The sequence below is a fragment of the Phalacrocorax aristotelis genome, chromosome 2, assembly GCF_949628215.1.
Source record: "Phalacrocorax aristotelis chromosome 2, bGulAri2.1, whole genome shotgun sequence".
In the NCBI taxonomy this organism is placed as follows: Eukaryota; Metazoa; Chordata; class Aves; order Suliformes; family Phalacrocoracidae; genus Phalacrocorax; species Phalacrocorax aristotelis.
In genome coordinates, this window is record NC_134277.1 from 137,874,611 (window position 1) to 137,896,542 (window position 21,932).

Below are 21,932 nucleotides of genomic sequence, written 5' to 3' on the forward strand. Positions count from 1 at the left end.
ACTATATAGTTCATAACAAATTCCATGATCAAACTTAACTTATGATAACTTTTATAAAGTAGAGTTTTTCATATAAATAGGGATACAGAGGCAGAGGTAAATGTTTTTCTAGTATCTATGATACTTTAGGCAGGCAAGTTAGTAGGAATGCCCTGGTTCCTGAGACATCAAATACTATTCAATATAGACATAGGTAATTCTATAAAAGTTTGTAAATGACTATTTGATAAGTCACCTCAACTGTAGGCCAAAAGTTACGTTGTCAGCAGTAGAAATATACTGTATTCTTTCAAAAAACTTGGAGTACATAATTGAACAAATTTGAAATTAGTGCAAAATCTGTCTGAATAAAACCTACATTCTTTTTACTCATGTGAAAATCCAAGGCTAAAATTAAAATGTCATATAATAGTTTAGTAATTGCAATAAAAATACACTTTAGAAAGATTATCTTTGAATTCCATAAAATTTTTAATAAACTTTGGTTAAGTACAGCCTGAATTCCTCATAATAACTTCAATCTTGCTTTGCATATTATACTAGATGCATCCACATGGCTTACAAAGAGAGCTGGGGAAAGTCCTTTTTCTGAGACTGACACCTATACAAATAGATGATGTCTACAGCTTTCTTCTCAGTAGTGTTAGGAATCCTGTGAGTTATAAAATGTTGGCAGATTCATTCAGCTCAGCTCTCTCGAACACAAATGTAATAAGGACAGCTCATTTGTTTTAATCGTATTCTTTCTTTTTTTAGTCTGTCTAAACTATTTTAACAACCACGGAGCTGTGCTTTGCTCGTGGTAGGTGGCAGGCTCGTATTAACAGATTGTTATTTCAGGTTACATTTCTGATCTGGAATGTACCAGAACTTGGATGCAAACATCTGCTTGACTTTGTGCTACAACATACTTTTATGTAGAAAATATGCAGCTAGAAACTGTAACTACCCAGAATTCAAGACCCACTTTTCCCTTCCAGAGTTCCTTTAACTGGAAAAGCAGTATGCCTTTCACTTGCAGCAGTGATTTGTAACACCCTGATGAGTCCATGGAAAAATGTATAAAAGCCTACTTATGTGTATTAGATATAGATCATAATAGGATATTTTAGTATGTCAACATCACTTCATTAAATATTGATGGAAACTTATTTAGAAGTAAATTTTAAAATGAGAAGTCTAATAATCCCATCCTATTTATCCTTAACTATATAGAATTAAAATATTAAAAAACTGTTGCAAGTAAAATGGAAGGAATTACTTCTGCATATTTTACAAAGATAGAACAGCACATATACAGATAGAAAAGATGATTGTGCCTTACATTCCCCTCCTGTGTTGTAGCAGTCACCCTTTAAGCTGTCAGGGTTGTTTCTCTGTTCTTAATTATTATTTCCAATTTCTCCTTCCTACCATATTTCCCCAAAATAAAACCTTCCTGGGAAAAGGTATGGGGACTCTAAATCTTCCGTATATGAGGAAAAAGCATCATTTTCCAAAATGCCATTGTTTTTAATAACAGTACGTTCTACTTAATCTATTTAATTTTGCTCTTCCATATGTTTCAATATTTCAGGATTTCACACCAAGGAGATTAGAATATGAATTGTTTCTGAATACTTCAAATTGCCCTTCTTCCTAAACCAAGGACACAACTACAGACATAGTTTATACTGTTTTGAAGGTATTTATCTTCAGTTCTCAGCCCATTTAAGTTTAGGTGGGGAATGAAGTTACGGAGACATTAAAAAACAGAGAAAGAAGGTGTCATACACTTTCATAGATCTCTAGTGGTCAGGGAATAAATCTAACTATAGGAGGTTTAGGACACTATATTTTAAAAGTTATTTTGCATGGTATTTAAAATTAAGCCATAATTTAGCAGACTAGTCTTAAAGAGAGAGGACAGTATTTTCTCCATTTGGGGATATCTGCCAAGTTCTCCTTCCTGTAAAAAATAGGACTTGTCTCGAGTTTTTATGTTGTAGTTCTCTTTCCAAGAAAAGATCTGGGGGTGGGAGGTAATTTTATACATCCAACATATGAACAGGTTGACAATGTTACATTAGATATTTTCCCATCTTCTGTGGAACTGTTTGGAGATATTGTCTTGGTAGCCAGAGACTGAATTGTACAGAAACACTTCTAACTGTTTATTCTTTGCAAAGCAGTTGTTCATCTGGACAAGGTTATTTCAAATCTCTGCTTTAGCTATTGTAAATAGACTGCATGTACTACTCATACTTCCATGTAGATTAATGTATCCCTTCACACATGCCAAGTAGTCCAAATGCATAAGTTACACATCTGAGGATTTAGAGGTCAGAGAGCAACAAACAAAAGGAGAACAAAGTTTTTTGACTCTGTCAGATTTCTCTACTGACCTTAGATCCTACAGTCTACACTGTACCGTTGGTATTAGTCGCAGCACTTCACAGGTCTCTGCTGAACTGCTGCAGCAAGGAAAGCAAAAATTAGTGAAGATCTACATAATTTGTTGCTGTTCTGAAGATGTGTACATACATTAGAACTCTAATTCATTTTGCACTAATAGTAAAGACCTCAATTTCCAAAAGAACTTCAACATTTCAGAATGGGTGGCTTGTTCAGAGCATTTTCCAAATACTCAAAGATGGGAAAAGGCATCAAATAGTAAGTTGTTATTTTTAGATTACCAATATATAAAAAACAGATGGCTGCAATTTTCCACTCTTTCTTAAATGCGTTTCTTTACACTCATTTTTTATTATACCCTTTAGAGGAGCTGACAGACAGAAAAAGAAATAGCTCAATAAAAACTACTGGAAACATCTGAGAAAATCACTTTAGAGAAATACCTATGTGGTGAAATTTCATCCAGACCCTTCTCCTAACCATGACAAACATTTTTATTGTGAAGGTACTTTTCCTTTTCTAGAAGCTGATAGCACTTAAATTTCTTTTATGTAAATATCAAGTATAAGGATAAAAGTCATATTTTGATTAAAGTAAAAGAAATAAGGGACTACTAATCATTTCCTCAAACACTGTTTCTTCTTAAGTGTCCTAGATTTTTCTACAATGAAAAATATAGAAATAGAGCAGTAAAGAGCATTAAATCAGTACCTTTTTGCTGTAAATATATAGATAATTTTAAAAGCAAATTCTTACATAAATTGAAGGTGGGCTAGTTTAAAAGATTTAATTTACAGAAGTAGGTGCTTTCCAATTTCTCTTAAAATGTTACCTGTACCTACTGATCTGCCATTCTGGTTTCTTACTCCGGAACATCGGGTAAATTTTCCCAATGATCAGGAGTTGAATAACTTATCAAAACATCTGTAATCAACGTGTAATCTGTTTTAGAGAAAATATTGCAAGGATGGATAAAAATAATAAAAATTATTTTCAGTGGCACAACTTAATGATGGTGACAGTGATGTTACTCAGCTACTGCTAGAATTTAAAATAATTTAAAATAATTCCATAGATGTTTTTCTTCAAAGGGATTGATTTAACATGTGCAAGAATTGACAAGCAGTTCCTTCCTTCCATGACAGTTCTCATCACTTACACAAATGAGGTATGTAGGAATTGGTGTGCTACTGCTAACAAAGCAGCTACACACTTTTGAAAAGGAATAAGATGCTCTTTACTAGGATTTTTTTTTCAAAAGGAATATAAGAATACATTAGGAGAACAACTAACAATACTAAAATAGATCAAAGACTGCATGATGTATGCAATGTGGCTGGGGAACAGAGACTTGCGTGTTAAAAGACAAGCGTGGTCCCTGCTGCTTATGTTTTAGTTTCAAAATAATTAGCTCTGTCAAATAATTAATATTTGTTGACAAGACCAAGTTAAGTGCATGCAGCATCACATGTGTTGTAATTAGTTGGGATGATAAGATAATATGGACTGAAAATAATCAATTTGAGCTGCCAAAGCTGATCACTTAAGCCAACTGAAATAACACAAGCGACTTTCTTCCATAGATTTCATACATGCTTATAATTAGCTTTGGCTCCTTTTGTGGTCTTTTTATATTTCACCTCTGAGTAGCCAACTTTCATTGGTGTGAATCTTTTTGAAAATTCATTTGAGAGCTTCCTGTGTAAACTTAGTGTAAGAAACACACTACAAGTCAATTGGAAGCAAATGATGACATTGGATATACTTGATCGAATTAAGTCTAGGTAACCTAGATAAAATTAAAGAATATCTAGAATATTTAATATTGAAATTCAAGTGCTATCAAAGAGCAGTTTGTAATTGATCTATATTTACAAGAAGAAAAATCTTTAGTCATTGCAAGTTCTCAAATAACAAAATTTAAAGTGTATCTGTTCAGTTTCACTTGGGGGGATAACATAAAACCAACATCAAACCCCCTGTCCTTTCAATTTACATGCTTTCCTGTACCAGTCATGTCAATGAAAGCTATACTATGGTTGTGGTTTAAAGCAGAGTTACTTTAATAATTAATCCCTCTAATTATATCATCCATTAGACCAGAGGTTAGGTATTATGACAGCAAGAGGTATATAAAAATCTTTACAGGCTAGAAAATTTGAGGGATAAATTATTAATTGTAAATTATTTGCTCTATCCAGTTTTTACTGCACTCCTATCAGATACTTTACAGCTCTACAGTGTGGTGTCAGAGATTGAGTATAATCAATAGAATAAATTATTTAAATGTAAGATTCATAGGGAGGTTTCTTTACAAATTTCTCCAACCTCCTGTGATGCAGGGGAGATAATATGAAGTATATTTATGTCAAACATTCTGGATTTTAATTATTTCTTTAAGTGTTCTAAAAATTTTCTTTTCAGGCTTGTATTTTGTGGCTTAAAAATAAATCATGGTCCACTTTGCGTTTTGAAATATTTTCCTTTTTCTTTTTTATTTTCTTTTTTTTTTTTTTGTTTTGTCCTGTCCTGTCCCATATGTATCTACAGTGCGGAAAGAAAGAAAAAGCAATGTACTGCACACTCAGCGTTACTGGAATAATTCTTTTACAGTCTTTAAAAATGCTATGCAGCTGAAAGATCTAGTATTGTTCCCTCTGAAGAACATGAAGAGGCAAAAATTCAGTTTAATTGCAGTTAAAATCCTACCTTTTTTTTGCCACTGAATTTGGCAGGACCACAGTTTCACTCAGAGTAGTAATACAGTTGGCTCCTGATAGAAAATGAAAGATTGTTCGCTTCAGGTGAGGGTGGTCTCAGTGCTGACAAGACAATACTCTTTTAAGTACAATATTGAGTAATAGGAAGCGGGGAAAAAAAAAAAAAGCTTCCAATATAAAAAATTAGCCAGTCACTGAATAGGCCCATAGGAAGAGAAAACAAAAACACTTGTGACAAACTTCTTACCAGTGTTGCCCTTCTAAGGTTGTGGACGAGGAAAATCTGTAGGAAGGACTCAGCAGAATGGAAGAAACAAAGTGGGCTCCAGTAAGAAATAGTGTGAATGGACTTGAGCAGAATAAGGTAGCCATGGGAAGAAGCAGAGAATATATGAGACAGGTGATATAGGAGTAAGGAGATAAAATTATGACATTTATGATACAAGAAGTCAGTACAAGGAAAGGGAACAACACTTTAGACTTTTACCTGAATAGGCACTGATTTTTTTCTGAGCTGTCTCTTTGGAAAGGGTTACCCAAAACCAAGAATATGCAGCCAGCACCATGTTCTAGAGTGTTCAAATGTCCACAGATTTGGATCTCAGAACCCAAGTTACCTGCTGACATTAAATTATTAGGTACTGTCCTGGAAAATCACCATTTTCCCAAATAACATGCTGCTAGAAAAGATATGTTGACAACAGGTTTTGTATGGTTTGCATCAAAACTCTGTAGTAATGTGGCTGATTGATGTTCAGATAATATTTTTAGGAAAATATCTTTGGCATATCATTATTTCATTGTATTTGCTTAAATGAGTCTCTAAAACAGCATTAAATAAAACTATTATCTGAGTCGACATTATTGTCATTGTGTTTGGGCCTCAGATGTCTGCTAGAGTAAAATCACAGCTTCACTAAGACTCAGTAGTATCCCACACTAAATTAAAATCTCACTTGTATCTACTTGCTGCAGCAAAAATTTACTGCTGAGACTACAAAGGTTGAGAAATATTGGAAAAAAAAGTTTCACATCCAATTTTTGTTTGGCATCTCAGAAAATGGTAAAGAAGGAACAGTTATCACTTTTTGCATGTATATGCAGTGCATTTAAAAGAGAGAAATGAAAGTAGATGATCATTTCAGGGGTTGTCAATGATACAGACTGTATTTGAACACATTGCTTTTAACACATTTCTTAAAGTATCCAGCAGACCTTTTTATAATGTCATGGGGCAGAGTGTAGGAACTGCAGGCTTTGTGATCTCTCAGTAACAATGAAAGTGTTACTATGCTAAGTTTCATTTAATTCCCATGTCTCAGAAGAGAACTGAAAAACAAACAGCCAGATATTAAAATTATTTTTGCATTAAAAGATAAGTGCCTAGTAAGGCTTTGGCATGAAAATTTCCATAGATTTAACTACAGAGTAAATGTCAAATACTTTTGAAGATAGTCTAGGAAGGGAGATGTAGGGATACAACCCTGAAGCAGGCATGGTACAGTGATTGATAAGAGAGCAAAGGCACGTTCTCAGGAGACCAAGAATGCACATTCTAATTTTCAAGAGCAGAGAATCGAATGAAGCTTACCATTGTCCCAGAGAATGTCCTAAATGTCGAACTAGCAGTTAAAACACTGAAAAAGGCACCATAACTGAGTTTTGTGTCCTTAATAGTCATGACAGAGGAAAATTACTGAACTAGTCTCTGCAGGCAAGACAGGCCAATGAATGTGAATTCAGGCAGTTTTAAACATGTTATATATATCAAGCCACTCAGTCTTGAAAATTTTTAAAGAGATTCCTGCAGATCATTAGACTACTTGTAAGCTTTAATGTCAGAAACTGAAGTGCAATTAAACTTCAGATACCTTGAAGACAAGATGACAGAGGAAGAAGAGCTCCACAGATAGCTTTAGATTTATTTTATGAAATGGTAGAAGCCCAGGAGAGTCTATGGATCTAGTTTATAAGGACCTTGCTCATGGCTGCATGACTGTGGTGGAAAAGGACCTGAAACCAAACCCAAATACAAGGCTGACTTTAAGACTCTAACAACATCATCACTAGATCCAAATTTTATTTAAGTTTTTCTTCATCAGATGCCAGTATACTACACATATAGATCATGGAAACTTTCATAATCCCATGATGAAAATTCCACTGATATGTTCTAGACACAACAAACTGTAAGGTTTATGAAGGAAAGGAATTTCAGATGTCTTATTGCATATCCTCAGTGGTGAGAGTACCTCTTTTTTCTTGACTGCCTTTGTAATCTTAAACTCTGATATTTGCACACATTATTCAGCATGTGAAAAGACAGACTAGACTTTCTAGATAGACTAGAACAGCATTCAGGTGTTTTGTGGTGAATAATAGCCTATTACCTTGGGTTCATGACTCAGGATGTACTGTATAAGCTAAGGAATAAACCCAAGGCTCTGCAGGGGTGTAGCAGTCTACCACATATTGCCTGCAGGTGTGCTTGTGTTTTAAAGACGCAGTTCATACAAATACAAGATTTAAGTATGATGTATGAAGATGATACAAGAATCTAGCAAGGCCAAATAAATGGGATAAAAGAATGGGATGGATAAAACAAAAGCAAAATATGCCAGTGATTTACTGCATCGTTTTGGGAAAGTTACTGGCAGAGCTAGAGTCAGATATCACTGTTACTTCATTGTCAGTACTAGCTTTTCTTCCTGTAAGTCAGATGGACAATATGGTCATCTGGCATAAATCCCTAAGACAGACATCTGAAAGGGACATTATTGAACAAATACAATAACAAATGCGATTTTAATTTGCCTCTGATTATGAAAGTCAAGTACTCTTAAATACCCCTCTCCATTATGACGGATAAAATAATGGTTCTGATCAACTAATATTGGAGACAAATTGTAAAAAATACCCATGAACAGAAAATACAGAAAAATACTTACAAATATACAGGTATAAGTGGTATGGACAAGAAAAACAAAGGTATCACTAATCCTCAAAAAGTCCTATGTTTTCTATTAAACTGTATATTTTCTATTAAACTTCCCAGTGTTACAGCTTTTTTGCAGTGTTTAGCATTCTTTCATTTCATTCATGCAACAACCCACTGAACTGGAACATGATTACCATTGTCGCCATTTTCTTAAGAAAAAGGACAAGGTAGAGATATTTAGTGACTTGCATAAGGCCTCTTATAAAGTCTGTAACAGAGGTAGGATTACAGTTTGGAAGCTCTTGACTTCTTGTTTGGTATTCAGCAGCCTGAACTGTGACATACCTCAAATCCAATTTCAGACTCCCATAAAACAATAGAGGAAACATAAGGGAGAAAAATTCCCGTTGAAATAATGTTACTGAACATTTTCTCAGAGGTTTTGGTAGAATAAATCTGGCTGAAATGGTCCATCTATGAGTCACTTATAGTGATTCCACAACCAATAAAGATCAGATGCGACTTTAAAAAAGCACGACAAATTTGCCAAAATAAAAATCTTACCTTAAGAATAATTTGAAAAATTAATTTATATCAGCTTAGCTATGTTTACTGTCATGTGTCCCAAAAACCAGCTTGGTACATAACAGAGAAGGTTTGGAATGAGTATTGTGTTTTAGTGGAAACATCTAGCCATGCCACAGGTATCCTTATTAGACCTGATTTTATATAATGGCCTTAAATTCTAAAGCATTAAAACAATTCATTGATTAAAATTTCAGAAGCCATTGTACTTTGAGACTGTAAACTCCCTTGAGAGCAGAGAAAACTGGTGAAGTCTATTAGGAAGGTTAGAAATATAAAAATGATAGTAGGAGACTGTCTTACTTGCCAAACCTCATTTAATCCTTACAGTGATATGAAACTGAAGAGAAAGCAAAAACACAGAGGAAGCAACACTGTCAAATGAGACCAAGCAATCCTAGTGAAGATGAGATTAGCTCAAAATGTCATATGACAGCAAATATAGCTAAGATTGTTTTTAGGCAATCCATAGTACCACCAAGTCACCAAGTGAAAAGGAAGACAGCAGTCCTGCCTTTTTTACTGATACTATACCTAAAACTGAAGATTGAAAACAGATTTAGGACACAGAAACTGTAGAAAGTCAGAAATGCTTTAAAAATTATTAAGAAGCCAGCAGGAATGACTGATGAAGGAAGATTAAAATAGCTTGCTGTATAAATGATTAATGATAACCCAGAGGAGATGAGATAGCTGGCTACAAATAGATCTGGTCAAAATATTGGAAGTGAAGGGAAAAGTCACCAAATTTTGTTTGCCCTTTCCTTAAAAAAAAAATCTTATTCTGTTCTATCTCCAAGAGCCTGACTGACAGCACATAAAAGCAGTGCTTCCCAAGATTAAAAGTTTCCATTATTAGTTTCCTGGATAGACATGTATATGAGTATATGAATGGGAGGGAAAATCCCCATAATTCTCTGCTGACAGGTTTCTTTTTCTTCTTACCATTTGGGTGGGAGAAGGTCCCAGCACCATGAGCTAGTGCAGGGCAGTAAGAAGCTGTAGCTTCTGTCCACCTTCACAGACCTCAGACCTCCTCCTCTTTCCTCTCCCTCCTCGGAGGTGGTGCTGTTCCTGAGACAGGGTGCATATCTCCCCCTTAACTCTTCCAAACGTTTAAACAACTAACCCAAAATAATGTATTCTTAAAAGTGTTTCATGGTATTTATCTGCATGGTATTATTAATATCTAGGTTGGTTGGTCGGGTTTTTTTAAGTGGATATATTTTCTTCACCTTCCACAAAGAGGGAGTATTTGTCTCTTTGAGAAGAGTTAGAACAGGAGATGAAGTGCTATCTGCTACATCATTTTATTTTTTCATCCTTCGTTTTCTACAAGATGTGGCATAGCACGTATTGATGCATTTTGTCATTTATATGGCTCCAGAAATGCCATTTTGAAGGGAGTGTGATCTGTGTTACAGACATGATGTGTCAGCCCCTTCTTAAAAATAATTGAAAGGAAAACTTAAAGCTAAAACTTAAAAAATAACATTAAAAAAGAACGTATTGGGGGGAGAGAGGAAAAGCAGATTCTTTGACTTTAATGAGGACTGGAAAAGCCCAGAATATTTTGACTTGTATTTAACTAACCATGTTATGAATAATTTTTTCTTTATTTGTGTGACCTAGATATAGTAATTCATTAAAAAAAATGAATTTAAAATATAAACAAGAAAGCATTTTCCAAACAAAATATACTTTATCTGATAGCTTTCTGTTCACTCTCTTCCCTCCTTCTCTCCCTCCCTCCACCCATGATATATCCAATATTCTTACTTCCAACAGGTATGCAAAACTTTATAGGGGTTTTATCAAGCACTGATTTTAGCTGAGATAAAATAGTTTTTAATGATTGTTGATTGAAGGAATTAACACAAATATTGAATCTTTACCATCAGTTATTCGTACAAATCCAAGATAAATCTGTGCTATAAGAAATTTCACCCACAGAAGGACACTTCCAATTTTTAAACATCTTAAATCTGTATGCAACACTACAAAAGTATTAATGTTGTTGCTAAAAAGTTATTTAAAAGGAGAGGAAATATATTATGGCCTTAAATCTTTTTGCTTGATAAACATTTTAATATATATTTATTTTTAAACCTTTAAGACACTAAGTCACATAAAAGCTGAACCATTAAAGCAAGGATTGAATCTTGATATTTACAAAAGTTCATCTATTAACTGAGGCCAGATAATAGAAGGGCAGAGATAAATAGCTTGGAAATGCCGAAGACAGCACCATGTGTTTTAGGTCAGAGACCGACAATGTGTTATAGTTCTGTATTTTTTCCATCTAAGGACCAGTCCCATGATGTTTGATCTTTGCAAAATGCCCATGTTCAGCTTGACCCCCAAACATCCAAGCAATTAATTTTTTACAGGCTATATATATTACTGTGAATTTCATTGTGGAGACAGGCTTCACTGTCCAATCACATGTCTCTTTAGGTCTTCCTCCATGTTTCTTGGAAAGATTTGTAATTATAAAATGTGTACTATGCATCTTACTGTGCAAACTTTATTATTGTAAATAGTAAAAATTAAGATTTGGCATTTAATAGTGCTTAGAGTAAGCTGCCAATAATGGGAGCTTTCATATTTAATAATCTTTCTCCACAGTGTTAGTCTTTTGTTATCATCTAATGATCTAATACAAAGTGTTGAATTATTTCCTGGGTCAGCTCTAGACATGCTCTCAAACTGAATATGTATTTCTGGGGGCAAGTAAAAGCATGTTTCATTTTTCCTAGCATTTTCTTTGTAAAACTAATAAGTACATAAAATAGTGATATTAAATCTCTCTGTATATGAGTTCTTATTTTAAGAAAGCATTTCAGTTTTCTTTAAAGATTTGCAGTTTTCTTGTTTCAGTTTTTCCTCAGTAGACCTTAATTCATCCTAAAGTCACTGTAAGTAATATTTAGTTCATTCAAATATACAGACTTTTTCTATTTTCTTAAAAGAAGTAAATGTGTTATTTTAAAAAGTAAAGAAAATAGCTCCAAGGTAAAAGCACATAAATATGTAGAAGCTCCTGAAAGTATTACTAAATTTGTTGAAGGCAAATATTTTAAAAGTGAAACTAAGTATAGATCTTACTAAAAAAAAAACATAATCCCCAAACCATCAATGTAAATCTTTCCTAACCTCTTTTAAAGAGATTTATCTGAGATTTTAATTCTAGCAAAGTTATTACAGGTTGGCCTCACAGGTCTATTCAGCATAGGAAAATGTATAAGGATAATTTCAGAGATAAATTTTTAGTATTCAGTAGAAATTTAACTGGGCTGATGAGTTCCAGTAAGTCTTTTAAGATGAGAAAGAGTGGTACAACTAGGAAGATGCTGAAGTGAATCACTCTCAAAATGCCTTTAAACAGCTTAGGTCCTCAAGTCTCCTTATGCCCCAAATTATTTTGCAGAGCAGAGGTCCAATAAGACTATCATGGTCCCTTCTTGCCCCCACTTCCCAAAGAAATGCCTGGGAGTTACTGGGGTGTACAATTGTACAACTTACTCCCTTTCCCTTTGCTTCATGTCCTGTGCTCTTCCCTTCACAGGGACACAGCCCAACCCTGAAAGGGATCATTGCCTTCACCATTCTGGTGTCAGCCACAGAGCCCTGCGAGGAACACCTCCTATGAAATGGTAGATGTGGGTTCAGACATTCGTCTTACAGGGTGAAGATGAGTTTCACAGCCACAAAACAAGGCTTCGTCACGCTGGTGCTTAACTGAACCTCACCAGAAAATACCATAAAATTGAAGGAAGCCTTCAGGAAGGACTTAAAATCTGCCCCTCCCGCCCCCCCCAGCACTTCAAACTGACTGGTTTAGACTTATCCCATGTATGTGTTAGACAATAGGAATCTCATTTTACTCATTTACATTTTCATTGCTGTTTAACATGTTAGAAATTCTAATTTTTAAAACAAGTTTGAAACTTTACTATTTGAACCAGAGATCTATGTAGTAATGGAAGCAGTCTAATTTATAACTTCCATGTTCAAGTATACCAAGACTTAAACTAGTTAGTTCTGGTAGAGTAATTAAATCAGCTACAGAATAAAATAATGCCGTATATAATGAAGTGTATTGAATAAATATATCAATAAATTTAATGAATAATATAAGTATATTAAAAAATGAATAAATTTAATGAAGTGTATTGACAGCTAGATGCTGTTCATAAAGCATTTCTTAAAAGATATGCTTGGCATATAGAATTTGCTAGAAAGGGTCACTGCAATGACCCTTTATTGATAGAAAGGATCACTGCAATAATAAGAAATTAGCAAGAAACCTTATTAAAGGCTGCAAAGATATGAGATGATTTTAGATAAGTTTCTCTTACTATTTCATTTATTTCTGTGGTTGTATGAGTTACAATGTTTGTGATTTTGCTGATAGCTCAGAGAAGATAGGTATAATAAAGTATTCACAGATGCAAATTGTAAGTGAGGTGTAAAACTTACCATACATTCTTTCTCATTGTAATGAAGATCACATGTATCTTTGATTTTTATGAAATATTCACAATAGTATTGTACGTCGACCAGCAAGGCAATCAAATCTCAATTATTCATATGTTAATATTATTCTCACCCTTTGAATTTCTGCAGCATGTTTTCCTGACTGTTCATTTCAATATGAGAGAACCCACCAGACAACTGCTTTTCTTTGTGTTATAAAAATATTGTAAATTTGCATTGAAAAGAACAACTACAAGAGAAAAACTTTCAATATCCTATTCAAAGTCTATTTAAATTAGCTCATAGCAAAGCTGGGCAAAAATAAAATTAGAACTTTTATGAAATAAAAAGAGGCATAGTTCACTAAATCCCATGTTAAATGGCTAAACAATAGAGGAAATACAGAGGCTAGTACTCTGGTGTTTTGAAAACAGTGGTGATGGTAATAATTGAAGAGCTTTGTTGTCTATAATTTTCATGCAAGTCTTGTCTGGCGGAAGATTTTCTGTAGATTTTGTCCCCTTGTAGGTTGTGCCCAAATATATCAGCTGAGGTCACATCATTGTGTTAGAAGCTATATAAAAATACATTGAGAGACAGCCCTTAGTGAAGAAAATGCAAGCCTGAAGGCTAAAAAGTGGAAACAGAGGCACACACAAGTGTCTTACTGAGAGTCGTACAACAGGTTAATGGAAGAGACAGGTCTACCAACCATGTCTACTGCTTTCTAGACCAGTGGTCTTGCTTGTGAGACACTACCTCTGTGAGTTTAGCAAAATCAGATCAGCTACACAGCTGAATAAGAATTATATAAGGACAGACACAGCTTTTTTGTTGGATCTTCACAAAGATGAACACAATATTGTCCATGTTAAGTTTTCCCAACGGGACTGGTATTTGCCCACTGAAATGTTGCACACCTTAGCACCACAGGGGATACCAGCAGTTCCCTGTTCACCAGCTACTTGACTGCAATAACTTTTATCTTTATGCCGAGTTACTCTCCCACGTTACCTTTTCAGTTTGGGTCATTAGTGTTCTTTAAGCTAACACGGCTATGCTATTGTCACTTTGACTCCCGTGTAAATACAGGTAAATTTAAGATGTGTTGAAACTTGCTAGTTTTCAATGTGTATTATGTTTATGTTTTGTTGGTGGTTTGTCTTCAAACTATTATGATACCAAGTGTACTATTATGACTGTTCACAATATTCACGTTATATATAGGCATGACTTCAACATGCATGATCTGCACAGCAGATTGCACAGCAATCTAGAAAAACACAGTATTGAGTCTGTCATATGCTAAAGCTCAGAGGCTTTTGGTCAAGACAGTTTTCCTGGTTTTCCCTGATGAAATTTCTGCAAGTATACAGTATCTTATGTTTCCAGAATGTATTTGTAATTGATAAATTTACAATAAACCGCTTTTTTTTCCTGTTTTCTCTAAATGTTGTAATATGAAGCTGTCATATTAAGTTGTTAAGCAAGTGAAAGTTATTTCACTGATAGCTCCACTGCATGAATTCTTTTATTAAAGCAGACCATTTCCTAGGACTTGGGAGGACAGCCAACATGTCTTCATTGTGTGCTCTTACCTGAAGGGTGGGGTTTGGATTCTGTGTGATGGAGATAGTCAAAGTGCTGATGGCTACAGCTGTGGCCGTTTTGTTCACCAGGAACTGGGTGGAGTCAGTAACAATGGTTTCTTTTTTTGTCAGTCTAGCTTAGTATATCGTAGCTATTGATTTCAAATATGAAACTTCGGCTAGTTAGTGTCAAGCTTTAGGTGTCCAGAGTAGAGGTCATTACTCCTTTTCGTCTTCAGAAACGAACTGAGCTTTAACTGTAAGCATTATTTAACTGGATTCTCTTCTTGCCTGTGCTGTTCCTATGATACGATCAAAAGTATGAACAGGTTAAAAAATAGTAACATAATTCTTAGCTGTAAGAGATGGCCTATATTTGACTGCTATCTAAATGACCTCCTTCCTACAAAATAAGTTTTCACTATTTAGATGTATGCACATTTTTGACATTTCTGTTATCTAATATAGCTAAAGAAAACCCAGCAGCCTCGTGGGACAATTTCTTTCATTTCACCTCCATCTAATCAAATTCATGTAAATGGGGGGACCTGCTGGCATCTGGAGTTTGCATACATGTTAACAAAATCAGGAATACTTTAGAAGTGGGAGGCTAGATGACACAAAAAGTAGGTTTTTTTCTTTCGCCAAATCTTTCGCAGAAATAATGTGGATATTTCCATTTGAGACATGTGAGGATGCAATTAGACTTGTGACCTCGGAGGAAAGAGCATAGCCGCATGCAAATCTGTGTCCCTATAATTAAGGAAGATAGTTTTTAATTCTGGGAACATAAACCACTTGTGCTTCCCCTGTCTTTTCTCTTTTCCTTTTTGTACTGAATTAATAGGGAAAATTGTTCTCATAGAAACATATTGATTGCAGTAAAGAACTGTACGTTACCTGCCCTGCACGCTTCACAATGGTCAATGAAATTTAACTGCTGAGAAATGTGCTCTGCCTGACACTTACCAAACAAAAGCAGAGTTGTCTTTCATTGTTAGAATTTGTTCTCTACATGGCTTTGAATGTTCATTTCTTTGGCATAAGATAATGATTCATTCTCTTGCTTTGCAGTTTCTAGATGGCTAGGTACTTAAAAAGTCAATACTGAATTTCTAAGCAGAAATCCATATATGATTACAGTAAAGCTCCACTATCACAGCATTGTATTAGGAGATGTACTGGTATATTTTATATCTACAAAAATAAAAAGTCTTAATTTGAGTTAACAACTCTATTTTAAAATGTTCTACCTTGGTTTTATTGATAATAATTTTTAGAAAGTATAACTCTTCGGAGTCTAGATTCACCCTAAGTGAAAAATGAAAAGAGAATTATTGCTGGAAAAATCATCCAAAGTATGCTTTGAAACTGTATGCTTTGAAACATAATTCTCTTTGTTCTTTATTTAAGGGTTAAATCCAAGTGATCCAACCATGACTGGCAAAACACAGACCAGCAATGTCACCAATAAGAATGACCCAAAGTCCATCAACTCCAGAGTCTTCATCGGCAATCTGAACACAGCCATTGTCAAAAAAGGCGACATTGAAGCAATCTTTGCAAAGTATGGGAAAATAGTTGGCTGCTCAGTACACAAAGGCTATGCATTTGTACAGTACATGAGCGAGAGGCACGCAAGGGCTGCAGTGGCAGGAGAGAATGCCAGGATCATCGCGGGGCAGCCACTAGGTAAGAGCTTGTTCATATCATTGAAATATTTTTTACTTTTTGCTTTCTATTTGAAATATCATCCACTGCTGGTATCTTGGGGACTAGTTAGTATGTTTTACAATTTTTCCATGTAAGTGCATTTCTAGGATGTTAGAACTGGCAGAATTTTCAAAGTATTAGATGTTACCTAGATATTACAAAATGTTTACTGGTATGAACTTCTGATTTATTAAACACATCACTTCTGACTGCTTTATACTTCTCTATGTAATCCCATTGCAGTGAACATGATTACTCATGTGAGGAAAATATAAGTACTTTCTCTTAGACTCTAGTTAGTAAATTTAATGCAGTGTAACAAGACTCATCTAATAGATGTTGTTATCTTACACTTAATGAAATTAAAATAATATTCAGCCCAGTGGTGTGTCAGATTTTATACAGAAGAAAAAGAATGAGTTTTGTTAGTCCTTGAAATTGTACCAAATCAAATTGCATAGCTGTTATTCAGAGAGGTTTATTACGAAAAACTTAGGTTGAAGTTATTCCCACATAATGTTGTGGACACTGTTATTCTGAACTCCAAATTAAAAAAAAAAAAGTGTAACATTTTTGTTTTCCAGTGTTTTGTCGTGAAGTCGTGGATGCTTATGTAAGGTCTAGTTGTTTCTTATTGCAGGTGTTGCCTCTGAATGCTGAATGCTATTTACATTTAGATATGGAGGCTGTCAATGATAAAATTCAACTGGAGTACAGTACTAACCCTATCTGTCATATATACTGTCATGATAGACAGTACAGCAAGATGTTTGGTAGGAGCCAGAGGTCTTTGACTAGACCTCTGAACTATGTTGCTCAGATCCAAACCCATGTGTGTAACAGCTATGTCAGGAAAAGGTGAAGCAGAGCTACAGCTTTGGCTGTAACAACTCATAAAGAATGGATATGGCTTATTCATTTTCAGTTACCCAGGCTATGGAAATCTGGTTTTCTGATTATTTGTAGAAACTGAGGTATTTGTGTTAGATGGGTTGTTGCTTTGTCACAGTTACTCAACAGTAATTTTTAGTTTTATAACCCCTGTATTTTGGGTTCAAAAGAAAAAACAGATTAAAGAAATCCAATTACATTTTAGGGGACATTACAAGTTTTTTGGGAGAAGTTATATATATGAGTGAAAAAAAAGAACTCAAGTGATAAAACAAGGCAGCAAAGTCAGTCTGTGGGATGGCATTATTAGAAGATGTTTCCTGGAGCGGTGGTCTCCAAGCAATAGGCCATGTAATGCCATCAGTGCATTATTTACAACTCCTTGCACACTGGTCTGACCAGATTTTTTAAACTGTGTTTTCCTAAGGCAACAGATCTGTTATTATTATGACTGCTGTTGCTAGTCTCTTTTAGTATTTCTTGTGGCATCTGTAATATGCCAAGTGCTTTGCCTTGCTCTACTTTTGTACTTTGTGCTTTGTATAGAAGGTAAGTGAAATCATGTAAAAGAGATTAACAGACCATTAATTACTTGAATTTTTCTGTTCTTTAGTAACAGAAACACTTTATTCAACACTAAGTTTCAACTGTATAATCTTAAAATACTTTGATTATTCTGCAAAGTCTTGTGATAGCATATTTCATGCCTCAACTCCTGATGTATGAAGGAATATAAAGAATAGCAAGGTGAAATTTTCTTTCAGTTGTTCCAAACCTCATTTACTCTTTCTGTATAAAAAAATACAGTTGTCATTGATACTGCCTGACAAAATTACTTTGTAAAAGTGGTAGTTGTCATTACCCAAACTGTTTCTATGAATTGTTTTTATTAGCAGTAGACATTAACAGTCACTTTGGGGTTACAACCCAGAAGAATAACTTGTGTGATAATTGTGCCTTTGATTGGAAGGAAGTAACAGGTAGACTCATTACTGTGAAACTACTTGATGAAAAAGGTTCTCTGTCCTGAGAGCCTTGCATTCTGAAATAAACTGAACACATTACTTTATATCACAGTAAACGTATGGAAAGGGGACAAGAAAAGCCTTTTACAGATGTACAAATAAGCTTGATTAGCATAGTTAAATCTTCTTTTAAATTGAATTAGAATATATTAGTAATATAATGAGGGCTAGATGGTAGTCAGGTTTGGAAAGCTGTTTGAACCAAGGAATATTTGAAAAACATTATCCCATATTATATGCCTGATACTACTATACACTCTAGTACTCAGTACCTCACAAAGGAAGGAATAATTTAATTACTGCATTATTAACTAGATTAGTTCTTTCATGGTTTTGGCAAACAAACCGTTTGTATTAGCTCCTGTCTTCTATGGAGTCCTGCCATTCAAAATTATGATATCCTCTACAGCAGCTTTACCCATGAGTCAGAAACTGTTTGCATGTATGTAGCTGAAATTAAAAATTGGACCTGTAAATTCCTATAGCTGTATACAGTGCTGCACAATTCACTGAAGATACTGCTGCAATTCCCATCCAGTTGCAGGCAATGGAATCGCATTGATGGTGTGTATTAGAGCCTTGTCTAAATGTTTTTTCTAAGGTGGAGTCCCAAAGTGTTAGGCTCCATAGGTACATAACAGCATTCTGTTTAACAGATTCCTTAGATGTACAAATCTAAAGAATTGGTAGTGCCCTCAGTCTTGCCAGCTTTGCCATTATAATAGGCCTGCTTGTCTCCTTGGACAACTCTCAAGCTCCTACCAACGTGTTCAGTGGCCTGTGATGTATAATGGTTATGCTATGGATATTCTAACTTCAGGGAAGTGGATTTCATGAGCTGTGTGGTTATTTCAAGTTTTCTGTTCCATGAAGTTCAACATGCTCTGAAAATTTGTGGGGAAGAGATTGTAAGGGAACACAAAGAAAAACACGCTTAAGAAATTTATTCGTATTATTGTGAAGTCCAGTGTAGTTGCTTGAAGCGATATTATATCTTCATGGGAATAACATGTTTTCTTGGCCCACTGCTGGGTGGGGGCAGGTCAGTACTGGGCACAGGAGTCTGCTTTGCAATGATTATTTTGTGAATTGCTTCAAGCTGAAGACAAGAAAATATCCAGGTTGGTGTAGGATGAAACTACAAGTTATGTTCCCACTTCTGGGAATGGCAAAAGTTTTTCATCCATTTAAATACTTCTGTGGGCTACAGAATGTTTGTTAATATTCTCCTCCTTGCCACATAGGGCAGAGACAGGGCAAATAGGAGTTATTCTGAGGAAACACTGAGTCTGTGTGTGAGCTTGACCAAGGATAGTTTCACCCCTCTGTGGTGAGAGGAGGACTAGAGACCTGCTTGCTCCAAAGCAAATGGAGCTTCATTGCAGCTGTGGGCTGAGGAGTTAGCTGCAGCAAAAATGGAACTTCGGGTATATGACGGAGAATATAGTTCTTCACCTGATGTTTTCTCCTGACTTTGCGGTTCTTCACAGGGGTCACAGCAACATTATTTAACTTCTTTATTCATTCCAACACACGTGAATTCTGTGAAGCCAAATACCACGTAAAATGCATTTAATGTTCCATAAGTTTATATTATATATCCCTGTTTACTTTACACATTTAGCAAATATATATAACACCTTCCATCTAAAATTCTGGTATAGTTATCATAGCAACTTCTACATCATAATGTCCCTTTGATTTGCTTGCTTTATAGTTCATATAATGTATGGCCTAATTTTTTCCTCTCTCACACACATTTTTAAATGCGCATAATTCCTTTAACCTCAGAATATGTTCTGATTTGCACCAGAATAAGAGCTAAGCCACCTCACAGGCACCTTGAGAAAGCAAGCTAAATGCTGCAAGGCTATTATTTCTGGCCTCTTCTGTTGCTCTCTTTAAGACACCATGGAATTTCATTCTTACATGCTGAGAAAAAGGAAAAAGATTACAGTACCAAGAGTATGAAAGACACTCTAGTTCTTCAGTTGATACCCTTTTAAACTAATAAATTAGTTCCACTAAGCTTCAATCTTGCTTTGTTGCTGTAAGTATTATTCACGTATGTCTGCCTTCAGGTCTAAATTAGATGCAGTCTCTGAGTACCAAGTAAGTGCTATTGACATGTAGCCTAAGGTAAGATGGTGGTTGCAGATAATTATTTTGGGTGACATATTCTATTGCACTTCCTTTCGAGAAGCACAGATGCCCTGCAGGGGCTTTCTAAATGATGGCTACCCAGTAGAAAACATCCAAGGAGAAGAGCAGGTAATAAAGAGAGCCTTTAGAGAGACTCAACATATACCTTTGTTGTAAATTGAATTGATGTGACAATACGGCTGTTTTTCCTTTTGTTTCCCTTGGCTCTACTCAAAACAGATCTTCTCTATTGTTATGTCTAGCAACACTGAGAGACTTACCTACATATTTGCAGAACTAGGATTTTCCAGTCCAGAGTGAATCAATTCTTCACCTCAATCTGAAAACCAGACAACGTTAATTATGTCATGAATGTTTGTATTTAAAAAGAATAAATACTTCTGTGGCTTTAGTGAAGTCATTTGTGAAAAATGTTCTTTGGCTTGAAAAATTAGACATCTATACAGATTTCCTTGATGACTTTAAACCAATGGTACACTAAGAAAGGAAATACAAAACTGAATAAGTGATTTTTCTTTTTTAACTTTGCTATCAGCCTTCAGCCAGTAGCACGCAAGTACAGCAATCCTAGAAGATACTCATGAGCTTAACACATGAGTTATTGAAGCAGTCCTGTTACTCTTACCCACTTACATCAAGCTACCATAGTAGCAAGATATACCTGTGCAGGATAACAGGAAAACAATGCTATCTTGTTTTAAAGTATTTAGTGGATGAGCAACTGGGAAGGTTTCTTATTTTGCTTCTGGCAAGTCTGTAAAGACTGGAGTTTTAATGTGGGTCAAAACATTCCAGCCAAGGACAATGATTGCCTTAGAGAAACCCCAGAGATTGTACTGATACAGTGAAAGAGTGGGAATATTTTTGTATTTTGACATATATTTTAATGAGACATCAAAAGTAACATATATTACATACATATTATAATATATTCAAACTATATTTCAAGTCTTAAGAGACTGGATATTGCATGTTCACATTACTGGATCAGAACGGACAATAATCTTTCATAAAAAATTCTTTGGCCATCATAACGTTTACAGATGCACATTCTAATGTTTGGTACTTACTAATCTGAGAGCTGTAACTCAGTAACGTACATGTAATTATCTATCCAAGTGAGCCTTAGACAGCAAGGTATTTAAGTCTTGATAAGTCATAATAACTATATATTTTATGGTTTTCAACACTTCAATGTTGTACCTCAAAGAATATTGTATCCTTCTGGTGTAATAATCCACTTTTTCTGCACAGCTTTTAAGCAAAAGTAAAAACATGTGAAATGCTGTATAAGGAATTTTCATTATCATGTACTTTAAATTAAAAAATATGTTTGAGTAAGCAAATACTTGAATCAGCAGAAATTATTTATCCATAAACCTACCCACAAACCTATAAAACCCAGGAGATGCCATAAATGTTGGCTTATTATAGG

The 21,932-nt window shown here is 34.9% G+C and overlaps 1 protein-coding gene across 2 annotated transcripts in view; it reads left to right on the forward strand.

Annotated features, from left to right (window-relative positions):
- Window positions 1-21,932, forward strand: part of RALYL (RALY RNA binding protein like) — a 396,442-nt gene that overhangs the window by 175,419 nt on the left and 199,091 nt on the right. For both annotated transcript variants that reach the window (XM_075085317.1, XM_075085316.1), the window contains exon 3: window positions 16,119-16,397. In XM_075085317.1, the coding sequence (XP_074941418.1) occupies window positions 16,142-16,397 (256 nt within the window). In that variant the 5' untranslated portion in view covers window positions 16,119-16,141. The remainder of the gene's footprint in view (window positions 1-16,118; window positions 16,398-21,932) is intronic.